The 20,672-nt window shown below is 34.3% G+C and overlaps 2 protein-coding genes across 4 annotated transcripts in view; both read right to left on the bottom strand.

Annotated features, from left to right (window-relative positions):
- Positions 1-20,672, bottom strand: part of LOC134841641 (dnaJ homolog subfamily C member 13-like) — a 554,774-nt gene that overhangs the window by 305,418 nt on the left and 228,684 nt on the right. The gene's annotated exons all lie outside the window — the stretch shown is intronic.
- On the bottom strand, positions 501-20,525 carry LOC134855822 (prestin-like). 2 transcript variants are annotated; one of them, XM_063872255.1, is made up of 5 exons: positions 20,324-20,525; positions 5,689-7,035; positions 4,168-4,400; positions 3,257-3,888; positions 501-749 (listed from the first exon to the last, which is right to left on the bottom strand). In XM_063872255.1, the coding sequence occupies exons 2-5, from the start codon at positions 6,954-6,956 to the stop codon at positions 543-545; spliced, it is 2,340 nt and encodes a 779-aa protein (XP_063728325.1). In that variant the 5' UTR covers positions 6,957-7,035; positions 20,324-20,525; the 3' UTR covers positions 501-542. The 2 variants fall into 2 exon arrangements, with proteins under 2 accessions (XP_063728325.1, XP_063728326.1); XM_063872256.1 differs by lacking the exon at positions 20,324-20,525 and having other exon boundaries at positions 5,689-7,179.

Below are 20,672 nucleotides of genomic sequence, written 5' to 3'. Positions count from 1 at the left end.
ATTTGAAAAAAAAAAATCCGTTTTTCTCTTTTTTTTCCACAATTGATTCATGATTTGAGTTTTCGAAATCATTTTTTAAAGTCATAAGTGAGTTTTAAAAGTTGCTTGCTGGATTGAGTTGAAGAATGTCTGGTTTCACAACTTTTGGAAAAAAGTTGAAAAATGTCAGTTTTTTACTGTCAACGCCTGAAAACTGTCATACTTTTTCTGAAGCAAATGATTCGAAGCTCGTCTTTGTTTTGTTATTCAAATTAAGTAGCAATCTCACTTGGCATCTCTCGGCATTACTTCGCCACGCAGATCTAAGCTTTTCCAGCGGAGGGAATCTACGATTTTCAAATTGGGGTCTCCTTGGACTTTCAGGTGTCTTTGGATATGTACGTATCCGTCCTTTTGAAATCTCTGAAAAAGAGAAAAATCACTGATCGGAGTTCTTTTACCTTAAAGTTTAATGTTTGAAAACAAGTTTACTTAAAAAAATTAAATTATGAGCATGAACTTTTAAATAATAAAATAGCTTCAGTTGTGATTGACTTTTTGGCCTAAAGCTTAGACGAAGACCTTGTTATTAGATCAGATGACAAAATAGGGCAGTTGCTGTTTGGGATACAAGCTAAAGCATCAACAAAAGTTGGTACAACTCGTAGTTTTTTCTCTTGTTCGTCCCAGTTGTTTTGCAATTGGTTTTCGATGTCTTGTCTACAGCAGAGCACGATGAGATTCTGACAGCTGAAGGATAACAGCATCTCCTAAAAGTTCACGTCAAATAAGTCGCAGGAAAAGGCGATACTGCGATATTTTAGAATTAAAAAAAAACCAATTCAAGAAAACCACCTTGAAACTTTGTCAAAACTAACAACTGATCTAAAGACGAAGCGGGAATTGTTGCGTTAATTGCAATACAGAAAGATAAATCATAAGCAAAAATAATTGGCCATAATGAAAAACGTTCAATGCATTCAATGCATAATGGGAAAAACTTTCAATGCATAATGAGACAATTTATGATGGACATTTTTTTGTTAAAACTACCCCAATTTGAGAAAACTGGATCATTAGGTAAAATTTTTATTTCGCTGGGAAATATGATAATTCATTTCCATTTTCGAAATTAGAAGGCGATCACATTTTTTGTGCCCATTACAGTTTTGCTGTTCGATAGTGGAGTTTGTCTTCCTTTTAACAATAGAAATGCATTGAACTTGAAAAGAAATCACAAGTCAAACCGCGAAAAATCGAATTTTCCTGAAAAAAAATCAAGACCTATATAAGAGTACTCACTACATTCATTATGTAAAAGTACAAACTCATGAAACTCGGTTACCTGCAAAATTACAAATACAATATAAAGCTAGCTGAATTGGAAAAAAGTTTCTGAGTCTTCAAGCAAATTTCAAGCCTTGGAGCAGACAAACGATAGTCCTACAAAAGAAAAAATTACAGATCGAGTCAGGAATCAACCTAACTTTACAGACCCAAATTACAAGTCACTTCTCTCGCAAAAAAAAAGATTAACAAAAAATAGTTGTCCAGAATCAAGAACTTTCTGGAGAAAGGTAGAGTCAAGAAATTTCAGAAAAATCTGATTTGTTACTTCTTCCAGTTTGTATGTCCTGAGTTCGCGTGAAAAAAAACTCTTGGGAATCAGAAGATTTTAGAGTTCCAGGGTCGAGGTCCGCAACCAGTGTATTCTATTGCAAACCTGTGTATTCTATTGCGAGACTTTCGCAACCAAACTTTTGGTATTCCGAGACTTTCGCAACCAAACTTTGGAATGTTCAAGCTTTCGCAAACAAAAACTTAGCATTTCAGGACTTTAGCGACGCAAAAAAACATCGTATCCTTCACCGCCGAGATGAAGACAGCTCAACTCAGGCAACAGCGCGACCGGTGCAATCCGACATGTAGCGGCGTAATCAGAGTAACCTTTTCCAGATTTTGCGACGTGAAAATTCCGCAGCGAATTTTGCGACCACAGAGAAGACAGCACGACGAAATGATAAATTTTGACGCCAGAGTCAGGAAAGGTGCAAACGTCTGGACATAAAGACACGAAAGCTTGAAAATTTGCAAATGTCTGGACAGAAAGTGGTGACCGTTTGGGGAGGAAAGTAGCGAAAATCTGGATATAAATTCGCAAAAGGCTGAAATCTGAACATAAAAGGGGACAGTCTGAAAAGTCGCAAAGTCTGTACTGAAAGATGCGAAAGTCTGAAAAGCTGCGAAAGTCTAGACAAAAAGTAGCGAAAGTTTTTCGAACTTTCTATTTGTTATTCTTTTCATATTTTTTAGGCTGAAGTCGTTCTTATTGGATCAGCTATTTCATCGGACTTGTTAATTCTTATCGGACCACCTCATTCTTATCGGACCAGCTGAAGTTTAATGTCACAAGTTATAGCGGTTCTCTTTCAATTCCCCCTTTAAGTTTTTCTGAACAATATTTGAAAGTCTCTTTAAACTTATAAACTGCATTGAAACATAGCAGCGTGAACAGGTGAACAATGGTTAAACAATTTCTCACATGCGAAATGACGTGTAAAATTTTTTGAACAGTTTAATTTTGTAATTTCGCAAGGGGGTGGGAAACTGGAAAAGAGCCGTTATAGCTTAAAAAGTAAAACAGTTCAAAGCTTTTTTCTTGTTTTTCGTATAAAGTTTTTTCAGTTGGATGTTGCTTCTCGAACTTTGGCTTAGATCATTTCAAATTGTCGCGCGGATGCGGATGTTGCGTAATTGCGACTTTATCCTCAGACTTTTGCGACCCCATATTAGGTACGAAAGGGAGGAAATTGTTAAAAAGATCGCTTTCGGTACCCATGGAGCTCTTTCGCGACTTTATGTCCAGACTTATCAGACTCAAGTTCTCGGTGCGACTATGCAATTTGAACCTAGATCCGGACGCGGCACGACTTTTAAAGTCTGGACATAAGTGTGGGACCTCGAATCGGGTAGTATCATAGTTGTTTGCATGAAAATAGTCCAAGCTCCAATAGTAATAGGCTTTTAATAGCAAATATACCAAATTAAACGCATCGCTATATCCGTTTCGCTCGACCGAAAACCGAAGTAGTTTGATTTGACCAGTGCATCTGAGATAAAAGAGACTTTTTCTCCACTCAAATGCACTCTTTCAGCAGTTCAAGTCTAGCTGTTTTTGCTAACCAGACTATTCAGTCGTGCAAATTTTGCAGGACTAAGTTTTTGATAAAATGAATTACAAAATTGGTATCTGCCTACACTAAAGCGCTTAACTTACTTGAAACTGCTTCATTCCGATGTAATCGAAGTACGCAACGTGATTCAAATCCAGTATGAAATAGACTGTTTGGTCTACATGTTCAGAAGTTGTTTCGTCGCCCTCAACTGATAAATGAACGTCATTCTCTTTTTCGTCCTGACAAGTTCTTTCTTCTTCGTCGATTTGAGAATGCCCATTTTGAATGAGGTTCACGTACCCTTCGTCCAAAAGTGGCTCATACTTAATATTTTCGGCCGAATTTTTCTTTGGACACAAAATAAATCGTTTTCTAGGTTTCATATCGGAATCATTTTTACTCGAGTTTTTGGTTATAAATGAAACCGTTTCGTCACCATACGAGCCTGGCAAACGCTGTTTTGTGTATGACGTAATCGCTTTTGTAATATAGTCGACTGTTATGGAGCTAATGGGTCCAGTTACTCGTAAGGCGAAAAACGGGGCGCTGGTCAAAGCTGAATTACTGAAACCATTACAAAAGTTCACTTCAGTTTTCTGGGCTAAATCGGAAATAGTATCCTTTTCTACTAGAAGGTCAGCAGCTGTATTAGTTGTTTGTAACACCTTAACTGTAGCTTGGTTCTGAAGGTATAAATGTCGAAAGATGGAAGCACAGAAACCGACAAGAAGACCTAAATACCAAAATAATTTATTATTTTTTTAATATATCACAATCTAGCTTTTAGTCTCAAAGATACCTGCATTTATCTTAATAATTATATCGACCACAAAATCAAGAACTAATTTTTACTGAACTTCAAAAGTAACTTAAAAAATCGGATTTACTGTAGAAAAATCTTTTTAAGTCGGACTTACTATAAAAATCATAAGAGAAAATTTAATGGCGGTTTTGTGGTTTTTTGAGGAATAAATGAAAAAGTGTCGAAAATTTTGTTGGAATCTTTTCTTACCAATTTCACACGAGAACACAAAGGCCATTGCAAATGTCACCAGCCAGACCATCAACTCAAGTTTTGACTTCCTATACAGCTGTGGAACATCTTTGAACTGCTTGAACAGATTGCGAAGAGCAGTTACTATGATAGCTGCTAGAACTGCCATAGGAATGTATCCTAGGGCAGAGCGGAGAAGCAGGTAGGCCACCACCATGAAGCAAGAAGATATCACTCCGGTCAGTTGGCTCCTGGAAATCAACTTTGAAATGAAACTGAAGGCATTAGGTTTATAGCACCAGAAAATAGCAAAAAAAAAGGATTTTTTAATGTAAGCAAGCGCAAAAGCTCAGTAAGTTTCGGTTTCCATTTATAATGTGTCTCGATTAGCTTTGAAACAAAAAGGTTAGTGTTCAAGAGTAAATGATAAGATTAAAATTTTCCGCCCCACAGATAATACCAATTACCAGGTACAATGATTTGCGTTTTATAGTGAATTAATAGGAACAATTTAATTTTGAACGAACATCCCTTAATAAAATTATTAACCCATAAACTTTTCATTTTCTCAAATATCTGAGCAGCAAGACTGCCCTGTAATGTATCTCATGTTATTTCCTAGCAAACAAAGTGACAATAGCTTACTGGGTCAATCGGTAAAGTTATTATTCCCGTGGGAAATCTGGAAATTCAAGCCCACTTTCTGAACTGGAATTGATCACGTTTTTTGCGACATTTGCTTTTTTGCTGTTCGACAAATAAACAAAAACTTATATACGAGTCTTCACTGCTTTCAATGACTAAATTTTTCAATATTTTTTAAAAAGTTTCATTTTTTGAACTCCTTCAACAACTCTACTTCAATTACAGAGAAATATATATTTCGTGCGTAAGTACGACACATTTGGATCAATTAGCTGGCCATATTCTTTGAAGAAAAGTTAAAGTAACAGATATTGTTGATTCAAATGTCGAAAGTTTTCTGGAAACACTATTCCGAGCACAATTGTTTTATTACTTGTTAAGAAAGTGGGGACAACAAATATAGCGTTTTTCTAATCACCCAAATTAAGCAAAAAAAAACTTGCGTGCCCAAAAATACAGACACCGATAATAATTTAAAAATGCTTCACCTGCAATGATTCCGAAACTTACGGGGCTTTGGAGGCTACCAAATTGAGATAATTATGCGAGCAATGTTTCTGTTTTTTTTAACGCTTAGCTTAGGCGGCTATGTAATCCAGCTCAAAAATTACTCCAAATTGAATTGAGGTAGGCTGATTAATCCCAAATTGTGCTTCAATAGACAGAGAAATTATCATTTTGTATTTGATATTGTGCGTCAGGGACAAATCTGTAGTTTTCCATTTTTTTCCGAAAAGTTAAGCAAGATTCACATTCAAAGCTTCATCTTGATATGCACAGTTTTCTTCTAACTTTTTGAAAGCCTAAACGATAAATCCTCAATTTTATTTAAGACATTTAATTATTGAATCAGGCATAGCAAAAATTTCACGATTGGAAACACTTTCGACTTACTTTGCCTCGTTTTCAAATAAGACAACAGATCGAGACAGAGATACAGTTCCAGGGTAGCATGAGAACCAACTGGCCACGAAATTAGTAAAACCAGCAGCTAAAATCTCCTGATCGGCTCCTGTTTTTGTTTTCTTCTTTTTCAAGTCTTTGTTCTTCGAATTGAACACTTTGATGAAAGATAGATGCATAGATACTGTTACAATTGATAGCACCAAAGCAGCTTGGAATATTTTGAACGAGAACCGATAATTTGGCGGAATCGAAGTTGTCTGGAATCGAATCTGTCCAACCGACGATATCCCAAAATTTTTGTCTAATTTCAACGAATAATTCAAAAACGCTGCAATGAAAACAACTATGAAATCCATCGGAAATTCGACATACTTCCATCGCTTTTTTAACATCTGAACGATCGCTTTTGAAGGTAGCAACAGTGATAAACTGCAGAAAAAAATTGAAAACTCCATAAAATTGAACTTCTCTATATTTTCACCAGCTTCGTAAAGTTTCCCTAAGACTGGAAATTCTGATGGTGGTATTCTGTTACTGTGAGTAATTCCCGAAGATCCAAAAAAGACATTTTTAATTTGGCTTGAACCAATGTGAAATGCAACAGCTGTTGTAAAAGCTCTAACCACAGTTTGGTCCAAAAATTGAGCAATTTTTCCGAAGTTAAGCACCATCATACACATTTGCGTTAGACCCATGATAAGCGAAAGAGATGCGCCGATTGATATTCGATCTGTTTCCGAACAAGCTTCCGGTAACACGCAGATTTCGTCAATTGAGTCGCCGACAAGCATGCTCAAAAGTGCGAAAGTTCCGAACGAAGCCGTTGGGCAAGTTCCCATTATAGCGTACAAAAGAGGCTGAATAATTGAGATATATATTCCTACCACTGGTGGCATTTTGGCTAGAATAGCGTAAGCCATACATTGTGGAATAACTAAGGCCGTTAATATTAGAGCTGCATTTATGTCTAGCAGTAAGTTCGACTTGAACGAGTAATTTCTAAACGTCGGGAACAGCTGAATGTTTGTGATTTTTGCTAAGAGCCATTTAACAGGGAATGAGGGGTTGCACGATAACATATCAGAAGATATAGTAGTTGAATGGGTTCGAGTACTGTCGTTTGAGTACTTCTTGCTTCCACTTTTCCCATTTTTCTCGAATAAATCGTTGGTGTAAAATGCATCTCGTTCAATATTAACAATTCCTTTGACAACTTTCACTTCAGATGTGCTGTGAGGTTTATCTGATGACGTCATATTTTTTATTGACTGTTGTGATTCTGATTGGCAGTTGAGGTTGACTCCTGGAAGCGAAACGTTAGACACGGCTGCTTAGCTGAAAAAGTGAAATAGATGAATTGTGGAAATGTGGAACTTAAGAATGGAATTAATCCCAAGGGCATCAAGCAGCAAGAAGTCTTTTCCAATTTTAATCCAAATGGAACTGCGGGTTTCTAGATGCTTTTTTGTTTATTTCGCAAGCAAAACGGCAAGAAAAAGTCACAGGTATTCCAAAAGCTTTTTGTTTACCAAGAGTAAATGATTAAAATAAGGCAAACTTAAAGTTCATAAAATGATGCAAAATGGATACACAACCTTCGGCTATAAATTAAAATTTGACACAAACTATAAAGGAAAAAACACGCAGAAATGTTTTTAAAAGTGAATTATAACAACTTGCTTCCTGTCTATGAAACAATTTTGATTTGGAAACGAATTTCAATCAATTTATATGGGGGTAAAAAGCACAAGTGGTTTACTTAATCGATTAAAATTTGTGTTCAAGGGAAGCCTTGCTGTTTTTTGGAGGTTTAGGATGGCATCACACCATTTTGCTTTTGTTCATCTGCTTGTTTTGAGAGCAATTTATGCAACTGATACTGTGAAAAGCCTTTTTATTATGCAATGGCAGGGGATTGAAGTTTGTATGAGCCCACTTTCCTCAGATAAAATTACCTGATGATAATAACTACAGTGGCTATCGCACTAATTTGAAACGAATGCCAAATCGCCGCTGATGAGAAAATGTGTTGTAAGTTTAATCAAGATAGGATTAAAACTGTCGTTGATTATCTAACTTTTGATTGCTTACTGGAATTGCAATTTCCTTAAATTGGACCATGAATCAAAAACTGTTACAGAATTGAAAAATTGAATTAGATCTCGTTAAACTCAACGAACAAAAAACAGAATCTACAAGGGATCAAAGAATCAAAAAAAAAATTTGAATTACATATCGTAAAACTTGGGGAAAAAATACATCAAACTCGGGGAAAAAATACAATAGAGAAGGGAATAAAAAAATGGAATTAATTAGATATTGTAACACTCAAGGAAAAAATACATATAAACTACGTAAAATAAGGAATTTGTTACCAAACAGGTTAACCCTGAAAGAACCACTAACTTTAAAATATCAGTTCGGGTTAATGAAGTTTAGTTTCAGAGTATATTTTTGGTTTTCGCCTGAACATAAATCTTAAGAGTAAACTGTAAAATGTTTTTGGAGCTTGCTGAAAATTTTTTTTGCCTTTGACCCGCATTTTTTATTTACCAGAGCAACGTTACAACTGAAAGATTATCTCTTTAATTCTTTTGAAGACTTTGAAAACCGAAGCAGTTTACTTACTCGAGATGATTAGCGGTAAATTTTCCATTGAAATTTTTATTGACCACATAATTTTAAGCCCATAAAATTGACGATAATGGTCTATTGGTTTCAAAATTCCAGGTTTCAGGAGACTGTTATCTGAAAGAATTTCTCAATATAACCGCAAATATATCGCTTCTAAAACTGGTCTATTGTAACCCAGCTCAAAAAAAGTAAGGAATGAAGACAAAACATTCTTCTTTCAGCTCTTTCTGTGTTGAATAGACGTGAAAACATCTGTTAAGCTAGAAGAAATTTTTCCATTCAGCGTGCAACACGCGTGATCGGAGGAAAATCAAAGGCTATGCACACTAGTCGAAGAATGAAACAGCCGAAAATGATAAGCAGTGTGTCAATATTCGTGTATTTTTATGAAAAAAAGTTAGATAATACGATATGCAGATGGCAACGAAAGTTAAGTAGTTTTCGGCTGACTGTACTTAATTTTTGGTTTTCCTGCCACCCGAAACAAAGTGATTGTTAGATTAGGTTCTCAAGTATGCGAGTGCATATGTTGATAAATGGCACCAATAATAATAAGAACAAAGCACAGAAACATTTGGTATGTTTTTTCATTTTTTTTGCTAGTATGACAACGTTTCAGTGTTTTGGCTTCTACCAGATATACGGCTCCTTGTTTTTTCATTTATTACCAAAGTCATTTCTAGGACTAAAATTCATACGTACAAAGGGTTTTCAATTCAAACCAAACAACCATGCTATTTATGACCATGCTCGTTTTGCATAGCTTGTAGGTATTATCTTGATAAGTTTTCGTTTTTTTTTCTAAACCGACAAAAAAATAGTTTTTTGCCTTTTTTTACACTTTTTTGAAGATAAAACCAAGATACTGTGTGGCAACAGAAAAAAAAGAAAAAGCCAAAAATGACTATAATTAAGTTGAGCATGATAATCCTATACTTCCTCGTGTCGAGTTGAGTCATTTTTTACTAATTTCCATCCAGGTTACCGGCATATTCTAGCCAATGGGTCTTTTAGACCGAATAACATTAGAGCGACTTCAGATCAATATTTTAAAAAATCAAGTACAGAAATATTGTTGGTGCTGGATTATTTCTTAGAGCCGAAATAATTCTTGGTGCCGAATTAATTCCTGGAACAGGATTATTGTTGGTACCGGAATATTGTTGGTACCGGATTATGGTTGGTGCCGGATTATGGTAAATGGTTTTCGCGAACAAAGAAGACTTTCTAAAACATTAGATTTGAATTCCACTCTACAGAGGGAATCTAATTATGGGATCTTGTTAACTATCCCCCCCCCTATTTCGATTTTCAGAAATTCAACTTTGGCTATCACATTTTCAATAACTTGAGACAGTTTTCAGAAAATATATTTAATTAAATTTTTTTATGTGAGTACTATATAAATAGTAGCTAATACAAATATGAACGCGCAAAAATAAAAACCCAATTATTTTTTGACATTTTTGAAATCATTACGAGGCCAAACTGTGCACTGGATAGGCGCACATTTTTGTGTCTGTGTGTTCCTGGATTCCAGAGACAAGTCTTTAAACATGTTAAAATTTTGTCGGAATGATCAAAGGAAAGTAAAGAACAAAAGAAGAACAAAAGGAGCGTCCTTGTTGCGGAATCCCCTCACAATGCACAGTTTGGCATCGTAATGATGCATATTTTATACAGAAATGTCTGTCAAAAAAATACATGCATAGGGGGGGGATAGTTAACAGGGTCCAAAGGGGGGGGGAGTTAACAAAATCCGAATTATGTACCATAAAAAATTGTAGATTGTTTTTTATTCGGAAAAACCATAAAGCATTTTGAGTCTTCTGCACTAAACGGCATAAAATCATTAGTTCTACATGTCTTAAACTGAAATGAATGTGGTTGAATCTGATTGGCGAATTAACCAATCAAGTTCCATCGACATTTTCTTGCTATTTCCGCTCTTTCCTACTCCCCCACATTTCAAATTTTCAGTTTCTACAATTGTCTTACTGTGATTATATTAGTTAGTTGGTAAGTTAGTTTTTAAACTACAATATTCAAGGGGGAGTGCAAAAGAGCCCAATTGAATTTTCAAGCAGTTAAAATGGATCTACTTAACAATCTCCCCTCCTTCAGGAAAGGAGGAGAGATTGTTAAGAAGATCAAAATTGTCGATTTTTCGACCAATCAGAATGCAGCAAAGTTGGAATTCTCGATACAAGCACTTACGCTAATTTTATGTATTTATTTATTGGGGTTGAAATACCATAGGGGGAAAATTCTTAAGTAGATCCTGATCCAATAAAATTATTAGCCGAATAGATAAACAGTTCAGAATTTTTGTTTTGTCAAGCCATTTTGATTTTTTTTGTCTGGGCAAGGTTGTACGGATCTCTTTAACTATATCTTAAAAGATTTGTTAGTAAGTATAAAATTCTCATATGCTTAATCGTTGATTTTTTTCTTTATATGGTGGAGAGTTGTTCCTAGATTCCCGAGGGAGGGATATCGTTAACGAGATCCAGTTGCAGAAACTAATTTGATTATTTTTACAAAGTTCCACCTTTTCGGTAATTACGGCTTATTTTTTATTTGTTGGAAGTGTTGATCGGAGTGCCTGACTGAGTTGGTTGAATTTGATTGGCTAAAGTTAGCCAATCAGATTCAAACGCAAATATTTCAACTTACGATATAGAAAAATTGATTTTGGGCCGTTTAGTGCAAAAGACCCACCATTTTAACTGCCCATAGCGGCCAAAATTTTTGACCTCAACTGTTTTGTAGTGCTGCTCGTTAAACTACTAAATCATCAATGAAACACTGATATCATATTTTAACTTTTTTTCACATGAAATTGAAAAAAAACTATTTCGAACCCGCTTATTTTTGCCCTAACGTACCCTTTTGTTCGTACGCCTCAAAAACGTGTTAGTGATCGCCGTGCGCAGAATATAAAGACCAGGTGTATATCAACCAAGTTTTTAAAGTGAAAGGGGGTCACAGAGCAGAAGTTTGCGATTAGAAAGGGTGCAAGAGCAGAAAAATTGTATTACCAAACGTGTTACAAATTGATGAAAACCACTATTCAGAATCGTCGATATTGCGAATCAATAGACCAAATTATACATAAATTGATCAACTGATCAAGTTAAAGTTTTTTTCCGAAGTTTGATTTCAAAAAACTTTACCGAACCTATATACATGATTATATAAATACACAAAAAAAACGTGTATTTTTTTTATTTCAATATGATATGATTTTTTGGTTTACTAAATGGGTCAGGAATTGATGAAACCAATTATTCCGAATCGTTGATATTACGAATACATAGAAAAAGATCTACATAAATTGATCAATTTCAAGTTTTTTTTCGAAGTTTTTTTTTAAAAACTTAGCCCAACCTATATACCTGTTATATAAATACACAGAAGATCTCCCTGTTTTTTTTTTCCTTTCAAACTTATTACATTTTGTTTACTAAACGGGTTACAATTTGATGAGAAAAAGTATTCAGAATCGTCAACATTACGAATGAATAGAAAATATTATAAAATAAATTGATCAGTTTCAAGTTTTTTCCGAAGTTTTTTTTTTAAAATTGTTTAAAACCTATTTATGTGTTTATAAAAAACACAAAAAGTCTCTGGTTTTTTTTATCTCAAATTGATTTTAACTTTGATCTAGCAAACGGATCACAAACTGATGAAAACAAGTATTCAGCATCGTCGATATTGCGAATGCATAGAACAATTTATACGCAAATTGATCAAGGTCAAGTTTTTTCTCAAGTTTACTTTAAAAAAATTTTTTGAACGAAGTTATATAGGTGTTTATATAAATACGCAAAAGATCTCCCTGTTTTTTTTTCATTTCAAACTGATATTACGATTTGATTTATTAACGGGCTACAAATTGATGAAAACAAATATTCGAAATCGTCAATATTACGATTGAGTAGATCAAACTATACATAAACTGATCGTACGGAAAATTATCTTCCGAAATGTGTTCTGAAAACTTCCACCGAACCTATATACGTGTTTGTATAAAGGGGTATAAATACACAAAACATCTCTGTGTTTTTGTTCATTTCAAATTGATATAACAATTTGATTTACTAAACGGGTTACAATTTGTTGAAAAGATCTATTCAAAATAGTCGATTTTATGAATGAATAGAACCAATTATACATAATTTGATCAACTTCAAGTTTTTTCGAAGTTTCATTTAAAAAAAACTCAACCAAACCTATATAAGTGTTTATATAAATACAGAAAAATATCTCTGTATTTTTTTTTCATTTCAAATTGATATAACAATTTGATGTACTAATTGATGAAAGGAAGTATTCAGAATTGTCGGTTTTACGATTGAATAGAACAATTTATACAAAAGTTGATCAAAATTTTTTTTTGAAAAAAAAATTGACCGAACTTGTATACGCTACAAAATGATTTACCAAACGGGTCATAAATTGATGAAAACAAGTATTCAGAGTCGTCTTGATTACGAATGAATAGAACAAATTATACATAAATTGATCAAGTTCAATTTTTTCCGAAGTTTTTTTTTAAAAATTGAACCGAAATTGACCTATATACGTGTTATATAAATACACAAAAGATCAACTTGTTTTTTTTGTAAATTGTTACTACAATTTAATTTAGTGAACGGGTTACAAACTGATGAAAACAAGTATTCAAAATCGTCGATTTTACGATTGAATAGGGCCAAATATACACAAATTGATCAACTTCAGGTTTTCCGCCTGAAGTTGATCAAGGCGGATTATTTTTGAAAAACTTAACCAAACATATTTACGTGTTTATTTAAATAGACAGAGTACTCCGTGTTTTAATTTTTCATATCAATTGCCGTATTTGTACAGTTTTCTGCTCTTAATGATTTATCAATTAATTACTGTTTTTTGTACATTAGCATTGGGAGAAAAAGTAAAAAAGAATGCAAACTGTGTTCAACTGTGTTCTACTGTGTTCAACCTATGTTTTGACTTTCTTGGTCAAAATTAAGTATGTTTTGACTCTCTCGGCCGAAATCGGGTATGTTTTGACGCTGTGTTTGACTTAAAATTGCTTATCGATCGCAATATTTTAGTCGCAAAAGTGCACTTGCCCGACTTTCAAATTCAAAAAAAAAGTCGAGCACCTCAACTTGCGATAAAGGACAAAAAGGCGGGTTGATTTATGAAAGTTTGCTATTAATTGTTGTTAATCTTAAGGTTTTTTTTCATTTGCTTTCTTTTCAAAAACAATTTTAGATTTTAATCTTTCTCAAACTCGATTTTTCGCGATTTGGCTTATGATTGGTTTTTTTAGGTTTTTTAAATTTTCCTTGTTAAAAGAAGGCAAAATCCAGTGGTAAGGCGTTCACATTAAAATTATTAGATTGTGGATTTTTCCGCTGCCATGGCAATAATAGTGTATGACGATGATGAGCTCGCGTTTGACCCCTAGCCTACTCGCGTTTGACCCCCAGTCCACCAATACTTGAGCAGTTTTGGCTGTAGAAAGGTACCACGTGGAAATTTTTGACGCAATAGAAAAAAATTTCGAGCTGCAAAAAAGAGCTTTGCTCAAAAAAACAACTGTCTGAAATGTGGACAAATAAGGAAAACGGACTACAGGCTGGGTTGTCTATCTAAGATCCTGCGTATTGCAGAAGCAGCGATAATTTTTAATATAATTATCGAATGGCTAAATCAAACGAATCACAAAAAAATTGACGTCATTTCCTATTTCGCGCCTCCGAAACTTTCTCTGAAGTAGCGCCGCTAATTTTTTTTCCTATGTCTATCTGCTTGAGTTTTTTTAAAGTCGCGCCGCTAAAATTTTACTTAAGTCGCACGACCAAATTCAATTCTTGAGCCGCACCGCTAAAGTTTTTTCTTAGGTCGCGCCGCTAAAATTTTCTCTGAAGTCGTGCCGTTGAAAATATTTCTTAAGTCGCGCCGCGAAATTTTTCAAACCGCGTCGCTCAACTTTCTCTGAAGTTGCGCCGCTAAAATAATTCCTGAAGTCGCGCCGCAAAATTTTTTTTTCTAGGATGCGCCGCTAAATTTTTTTTCTAGGATGCGCCGCAAATTTTTTAATTGGCGCCGCTAAATTTTAGGCCGCGCCTTTAGATTGTTTTTAGCCGTACCGCTGAATTCTATAGTGTTTTTGAGCCGCTGAGACTTTTCGTAAGTCATGACGCTGAAATCTTTTCTAAAATCGGATAACAAAATCTTGTTCGTCGCCGCCAAAAATTTAAATTTGTGCCGCTAAAGTCTTTTTTTTTAAGTCGAGCCCTCTGAAATTTTTCCCAAGAAAAAATTATCATAATAAAAAAAAGATTCCAGCCTGCAACGCGGGGATTAGTTGCTCTTCGTCATTGATAACAAACTAGTAAAATAAACTTAAGAACCTTGACTTTGGATAAATCGAGTATTTAAAGGTTTGTAGTTTGTCAACCATCAACAGGTTTATAGAATTTTTGTAATTTTTTTTAAGATTATAGGTTCTTGAAAAGGATCATAGCCAGGCAAATAATTCGATCTCGCGAGAGTTTTGACATTTCTGCGACACGGTAAAAGAAATTTTCACAAAGTCTGCTCCGTGTTATTATTGGTTTTCTCAAAAACGTCTTGTTTCCAGTTCGATTTGAATCCGTGCCCTTGTCGATTGACCAAAAATCAAGAAAATTTATCGACAACTCGTTATTAAAAATGTTATTCAGCGAAATTAAATCGTTTTCAAATAACGTCAGTGAAATTGGCAATAGTTTGCTTTTGTTCAAGTAAAAACAAAATCCTCGTCATTCAATATATTTTTGTAACGCGAATTTATGCATCACCGTTGAAATTTTTCTATTCGCTTACATTGACTTTTAGTCGCAAATCAAACTGGAGATGCTTGGAAAAATAGTATGCAACTTTTAAAAAGCGAAAACCGAACAGAGCTACTCAGTGAGTTTGGCGAAGATCTTCTGATGTAATTAAATTGCATGTTTGCTTTCTTAAGCCTTTCTCTGATGTGGTATATCCATGACATTTTGAAATTGCACCAAACACCAAGGTCTTTCGCCGTGTATTTTAAAATTAATTGTTCTCCATCAATAGCTAAAAGATCGCTTATTTGCTCTTCGCTTGTTTGTTTTTTGAAATCTAATTAGTTCAAACTTGTCAAAGTTGAAGTCAATTCTGTTTTCTGCTGCCCAGGTGTTTACATTGTTTAAATCTGTTTGAATCGAAGAAAAGTCAAACCAACTTTCAAGAATTTTGGTATCGTCAGCATATTAAAAGGAAGGGTTGTCAATAATTTCTGACATATCGTTAATAGTTTAAGAAAACAAGAAAACTGCAAAAAATGATCCCTGTGGACCACCACTCGTTATATTGCGGGAATGAGACAATGTATTACGAATAAAAATTATTTGTTTTTTGTTTGTGAGATAAGATGCAAAAAATGGAAGAAACAGTCAGGGTTGAAGCCTTTTTGGCAAGCTTGTATAAAATGATGTTATGGCTAATAGAGTCGAAAACTTTTGCAAAATCTAAAACTAGTGTGACAGGTAATTCTCCTTGTTCTAATTTTCTGTATATAACATCAGAAGCCACTAAAACCTACTAAGGGGCGCCAGTAATTTTTTTCTCAAATCGCGCGTCCAAAATTTTAAGTCTCACTGCAAAAAAAAATCGTACTGCAAAAATTTTTATCTTACCTTGCGCCGCCAAAGTTTTCAAATCGCTTCGCTCTGAAGTCACGCTGCTGAAATTGTCTCTTAAGTCGTGCCGCTAAATTTATTTCATGATGCGCGTCACGAGAGTTTTTCTTAAGTTGCGCCGTCAATATCTTTTTCTCAAGTGCGCCGCTAAGACTTTCTAATGCGCTGCACCAAAATCTGTATTCAAGTCGCGCAGCCAAAATTTTGAGTCGCGCTGCTAAAGTATTTGGAGCCGCGCCGCTAATCTAATTTGTATGTGGAGCCGCTAAAACGTTTTTTTAGATAACGCTGCTAAAGTGTTTTCTTAAATCACGCCGCTAAAACTTTCTCCGAAGTCGCGCCACTAATTTTATCATATTTCGCGCCGCATAAATTTCTAGATCGCGTCGCTAACGTCTTTTCTTAAGTCTAAAATTTTTAGGACGCGCCACTGAAAACTTTTCTCAAGTCGCGCGGCCCAAGTCTTAAGTCGCGCCACTAATGTCTCTTTCTGTCGTTAGACTTTTATGTTAAGGCAATTTTGCGCAAATTTTTGAGCTGTTAGGATTCATTTAATTTATTATTTTCCCCTTTCGCTGGTTTAAATGATTTTGTTTTCGCGTGTTCTGTGTGGGGAACAGTTGAATAGATGAGACTTCAGCGACCAAAAGCCATGGAATAGTTGGAATAATCATGTGTCGAACGACTTGAGGTCAACGTGACATGACGTACAGCTTTGAAAAAATGACTTATACCATGAAACTTCTGGATTAGCGGTTTTGAGCATACCACGCATGTTTCACAATTGTTCCCGCGACTTCAATTCCCATGTCAAAAAAAGTGATCGATTTGTCATTTTAAATTTTATGCCCAAGATCAATATGACGAACATTTCTTAAATCCTTTGCAATACATGATTTTCATTTTTTGTTCTGGAAAGTGTTTCATTGTCAATTCATATTTTCTTATGCGTTTGAAAAACGAAGCTAAACAAGGAAAAAGAAAAAATCCATTTTATTTGATTGTCTATTTACTATTTAATCCATTATTGCAGATTCCACTTGAATAATAATGCATTATTTTTTTGAAAAAAAAATCGATTTAAGATCATTTTAAAGTCATTTTCTTTTCTGAGAGCAACATGGTAACAATTATATAGACCACAATAATCCAATCAATTTATTTCACTTCTCTTAAAAACGGGGAAGTCGGGTTCTTGTTCAAAAAATAAATTTCGGAAAGTTTCTTTACTTGTAGCAGCGCACGGAAAAAATTAGGCTTAAACATAAATGTATAAAAAAACAGTTTGATTTAACGGAAAAAAGCGAGCGCTGATTCTGTTATCTAAACTAATCAAATAAAAAAAACTTGATTTTGCCTGCTAATATCAAGCGTAAAAATATTGAGGAAAGCATTATTACGGCGGTGCAAAAAAAAACAAAAACTAGAAAAATAGTGCAACATTCAGAGCAGTCAATTGCTTACAACCGAGAAGTTTAAAAAACATTATGCGAGTGATGTCTAGAGCATTGTTACTCGTTCTTCAACTTTAAGGAGAACTAATTACCAGAATAATTGTTTTCAATTTTCTGATATATCTTTGATAAAAAAACTTTTTGAAACTCCATGTCATTACATTCTAGGGTTGAACTTTCGTAGATAATCATTGCTGAATCTTTGAAATACAAGTTGTATGAAGTTTTTTTTCAGAATCTTTATATAGAATAAAACTGAAATTCCAGGGGCAATCGGTTTAAAAATGAGCTCTATTGAGAAAGCTACTATAAAGTTTTTAATTGGGGACCCACGTTAAGTGTTATCAACTTTTAGCAGTAGTTTCAGAAGCTGTAGCTTAGAAGATATATTTGTGACTAGAAATCAATAAATTGCGGGTTCGATCCCCAAAGGGGTTTTCTTATTTTTACTTTATTTTGAAAAAAAAATTATTAAATATCATCTGAAAAATAAAAATCATCAATAAACTATCGAAAATCACGAACAGAATTTTCAATCGATAAAAATCAATCTTTCTAGTAGCAAAAAAAAAAAATTGACCACAAGTTATCATAAAACTAACTATCTTCGGTACAAATTTGAAACCTGATTTTTGATTTTTTTAAAAAGAGAAAACGTCAAGAAACTCTGGAAGCATTAAATGAAAAGAACTCAACTAATTTGAACAAATTTAAGGGCCGTTTGTAACAGAATATAAAGCACTCATTGCTTAACTGAAGAATATTTAATCTAAAAATGCCTAGTAAGCATAGGCGGATTTATGGAGGGAAGGCGGGGGGGGGGGGGCGGACGCCCTTCTTCAGGAATTCGACCCCCTTTCGACCCAAAGGGTCCCCTTTTGTACTTTTTTGAGATGACCGTTTTTGACTAATAGCTGACTTTTCTTAATGACTAAAAACGTTCCTTATGATATATTACTCAGATCGATCTATAGTTTAAAAAAGGGTTTTGATTTTGCGCAAAAAAAAACAGATAATTTTTAGTCGCCGATGGAGGATTGCATTTGAAAATTAACCGGAACAATAATTTACCAATTTTCAAAATTAGCCCACTAAAAACTTTTTCAATTTAACTCTATTTTATTTTTTTTTCATAGCAAAAAATCCCAAAGAGTACATTACAAGCCTAAAATTCATGACATGAAATCAAAATCTAACCCCGGATTCGATAAAACTGATGAAAGCTAACAGTTCACTTAAGAACTCACGAAGGGTCTCAGATTTACGATAACGCAAAAATATCACAAAAATAGATTGGAATTTAGCTTTTTCTATATTCAAATACAGGTTGGCCTATCAATTTGCTGGGAAAAAACTTCTTTAGGTTTATAAAGATATTTTTTCTATCAGAAGATTTAAGACAAACCTTTTTTTCACACCAGTAAAATTTTTCTTCCAATAATCCGATTTTTATGCAAAAACGCTAGTCAAATCATTAGCTATTGACAAACATATGCCATCATCAAAAATTAATCTAGTCAAGTTACTCGTTGGATCATGAAATGATGTTTGCATGATGAAAGGAAATAGAGTCAATTATTAAATAGCTTTTCAGTCTAGGAAATATTACATTTGCATCACAATTTGCCGGAAAATATTGTGAAAACTGCTTCCGCGTTTTTTTTTCATGCTCAAAAAAAGGTGAGTTTTGCCACTGAATGAGGTTACAAACTTTAGATACCAAAAATAGATGAGAATAGACAAATTGTGAATTCAAAATAAAAAAATGTGCTAAGAGTCAGAAAGATCGGTTTTGTCATTTAATATTTGACACCTTTTTTTGTAATCTTTTAGCTCGCTGATAAACATCAAAAAACATCGAGGTGAAGCTGAGCTTGGCTAACACCTGCGAGAAAACGACAAAAAAAACAATTCAATCCTACGACCAGGAGGCTTAGAGTACCTTGTCTTTGCATCTGCGCCGCGGGCCCTTGACAATTTACTACCTCTAGCCTCAAATAGAGCAGCTGATAATGATAATCAATTGTTAATCTGATGTTGCAAAAGTGACACCAAAACGAATAGTGACAATTTTGCTTGTAATACTTTGGAATAGAGCAAACTGAAGGCATCTACATTTTCCATGCAATAAATTGGAAAGCATTAAGCTGAACTTTGTATAAATTATACTGTTTTCGAAATTTGTTCATATGTTGACTTGGAAATATTCTGAAATCGAGTCTTTATTATTGTACCGTTGATTGAAACAAATAGCTTTTTTTCGGTTCATTTGATGAATTACAATTGCATCAATTGTGTTAACTTATTCCTAATCGAATGTCAAAGCACATGCTATCAAAAAACCAATACTTGCAACTTAGTTGGAAAAAAATACTGACTAGTGTAAATATCAATACGTAGTTGAAGATGCTACGAAAAGTAAAAAATATTTAGCAGACTAGTGGCTTCGAACCAGGAAGAATGCGAGCTACGTACCTACTCCACTAACCTAAGGATCGTCCATCGTGTTTTATTCAATTATTGTATTTGAGAAGCAGTATTGAATTCTATTTAAAAGATTTTGAGCAGAACAATGACATGCTACCATCGATTGTGAAAATGTGCGACTTAGGTTTTTAAAAAGTTTGCTCGTATGATAACACAAACTTATCCCGATAGAAACTTATTTCACCTGAAAGCAACACAAATGAAACAAAACAACAGTAGACGAGCTGTGAAATATTTTACAATTTTCTGACAACTGTTAACATAGCAAAACAGTAGATCCACATTCGAAGAAAAATCCCCAAAATTTTTTGTTGTTTTAATTTAGTTCATTGTTACCTGTGTTTCGGAACGCTAACAGTTCTCCTTGAAACAACAATAAATGTCTTTCTTTCGCTTGGTTGTGTTGCAGTTGCCTGTCCGCTCCTGGCTGTATAAGCTTCTAAGAAACTTTCGAAATAATTCTGAAAGCCGGGCAATGCGTGTTTATAATCGAACCACAGTATATGATAAAACAAGTAACAATGACTAAAACATTCGAATGAACCTTAGCGCTTTCAAGCCTTTAAATCTTCGAACTAGTTTAACTCCACTCGATTTAAATTCTGCCACCAAGGTCGAAATTTCCATGTCCTTCCTCTTTGATCGAAATTTACTCTCTAAATGTTCCTTAAACAATACCTTGATC

This window comes from Symsagittifera roscoffensis, chromosome 1, assembly GCF_963678635.1.
Source record: "Symsagittifera roscoffensis chromosome 1, txSymRosc1.1, whole genome shotgun sequence".
In the NCBI taxonomy this organism is placed as follows: domain Eukaryota; kingdom Metazoa; phylum Xenacoelomorpha; order Acoela; family Convolutidae; genus Symsagittifera; species Symsagittifera roscoffensis.
The sequence above is the reverse complement of the archived record's forward strand: the minus strand, read 5'-3'. Positions and strand labels throughout refer to the sequence as shown.

Coding starts and splice junctions, on each gene's coding strand:
- LOC134855822 (XM_063872255.1), bottom strand. CDS start 6,956: ATGACGTCATCAGATAAACCTCACAGCACATCTGAAGTGAAAGTTGTC. Junction 3,889..4,167: donor TGTGTTCTCGTGTGAAATTG/GTAAGAAAAGAT, acceptor TTTGGTATTTAG/GTCTTCTTGTCGGTTTCTGT. Junction 750..3,256: donor TCGGAATGAAGCAGTTTCAA/GTAAGTTAAGCG, acceptor GTGAACTTTTAG/GAGATGCTGTTATCCTTCAG.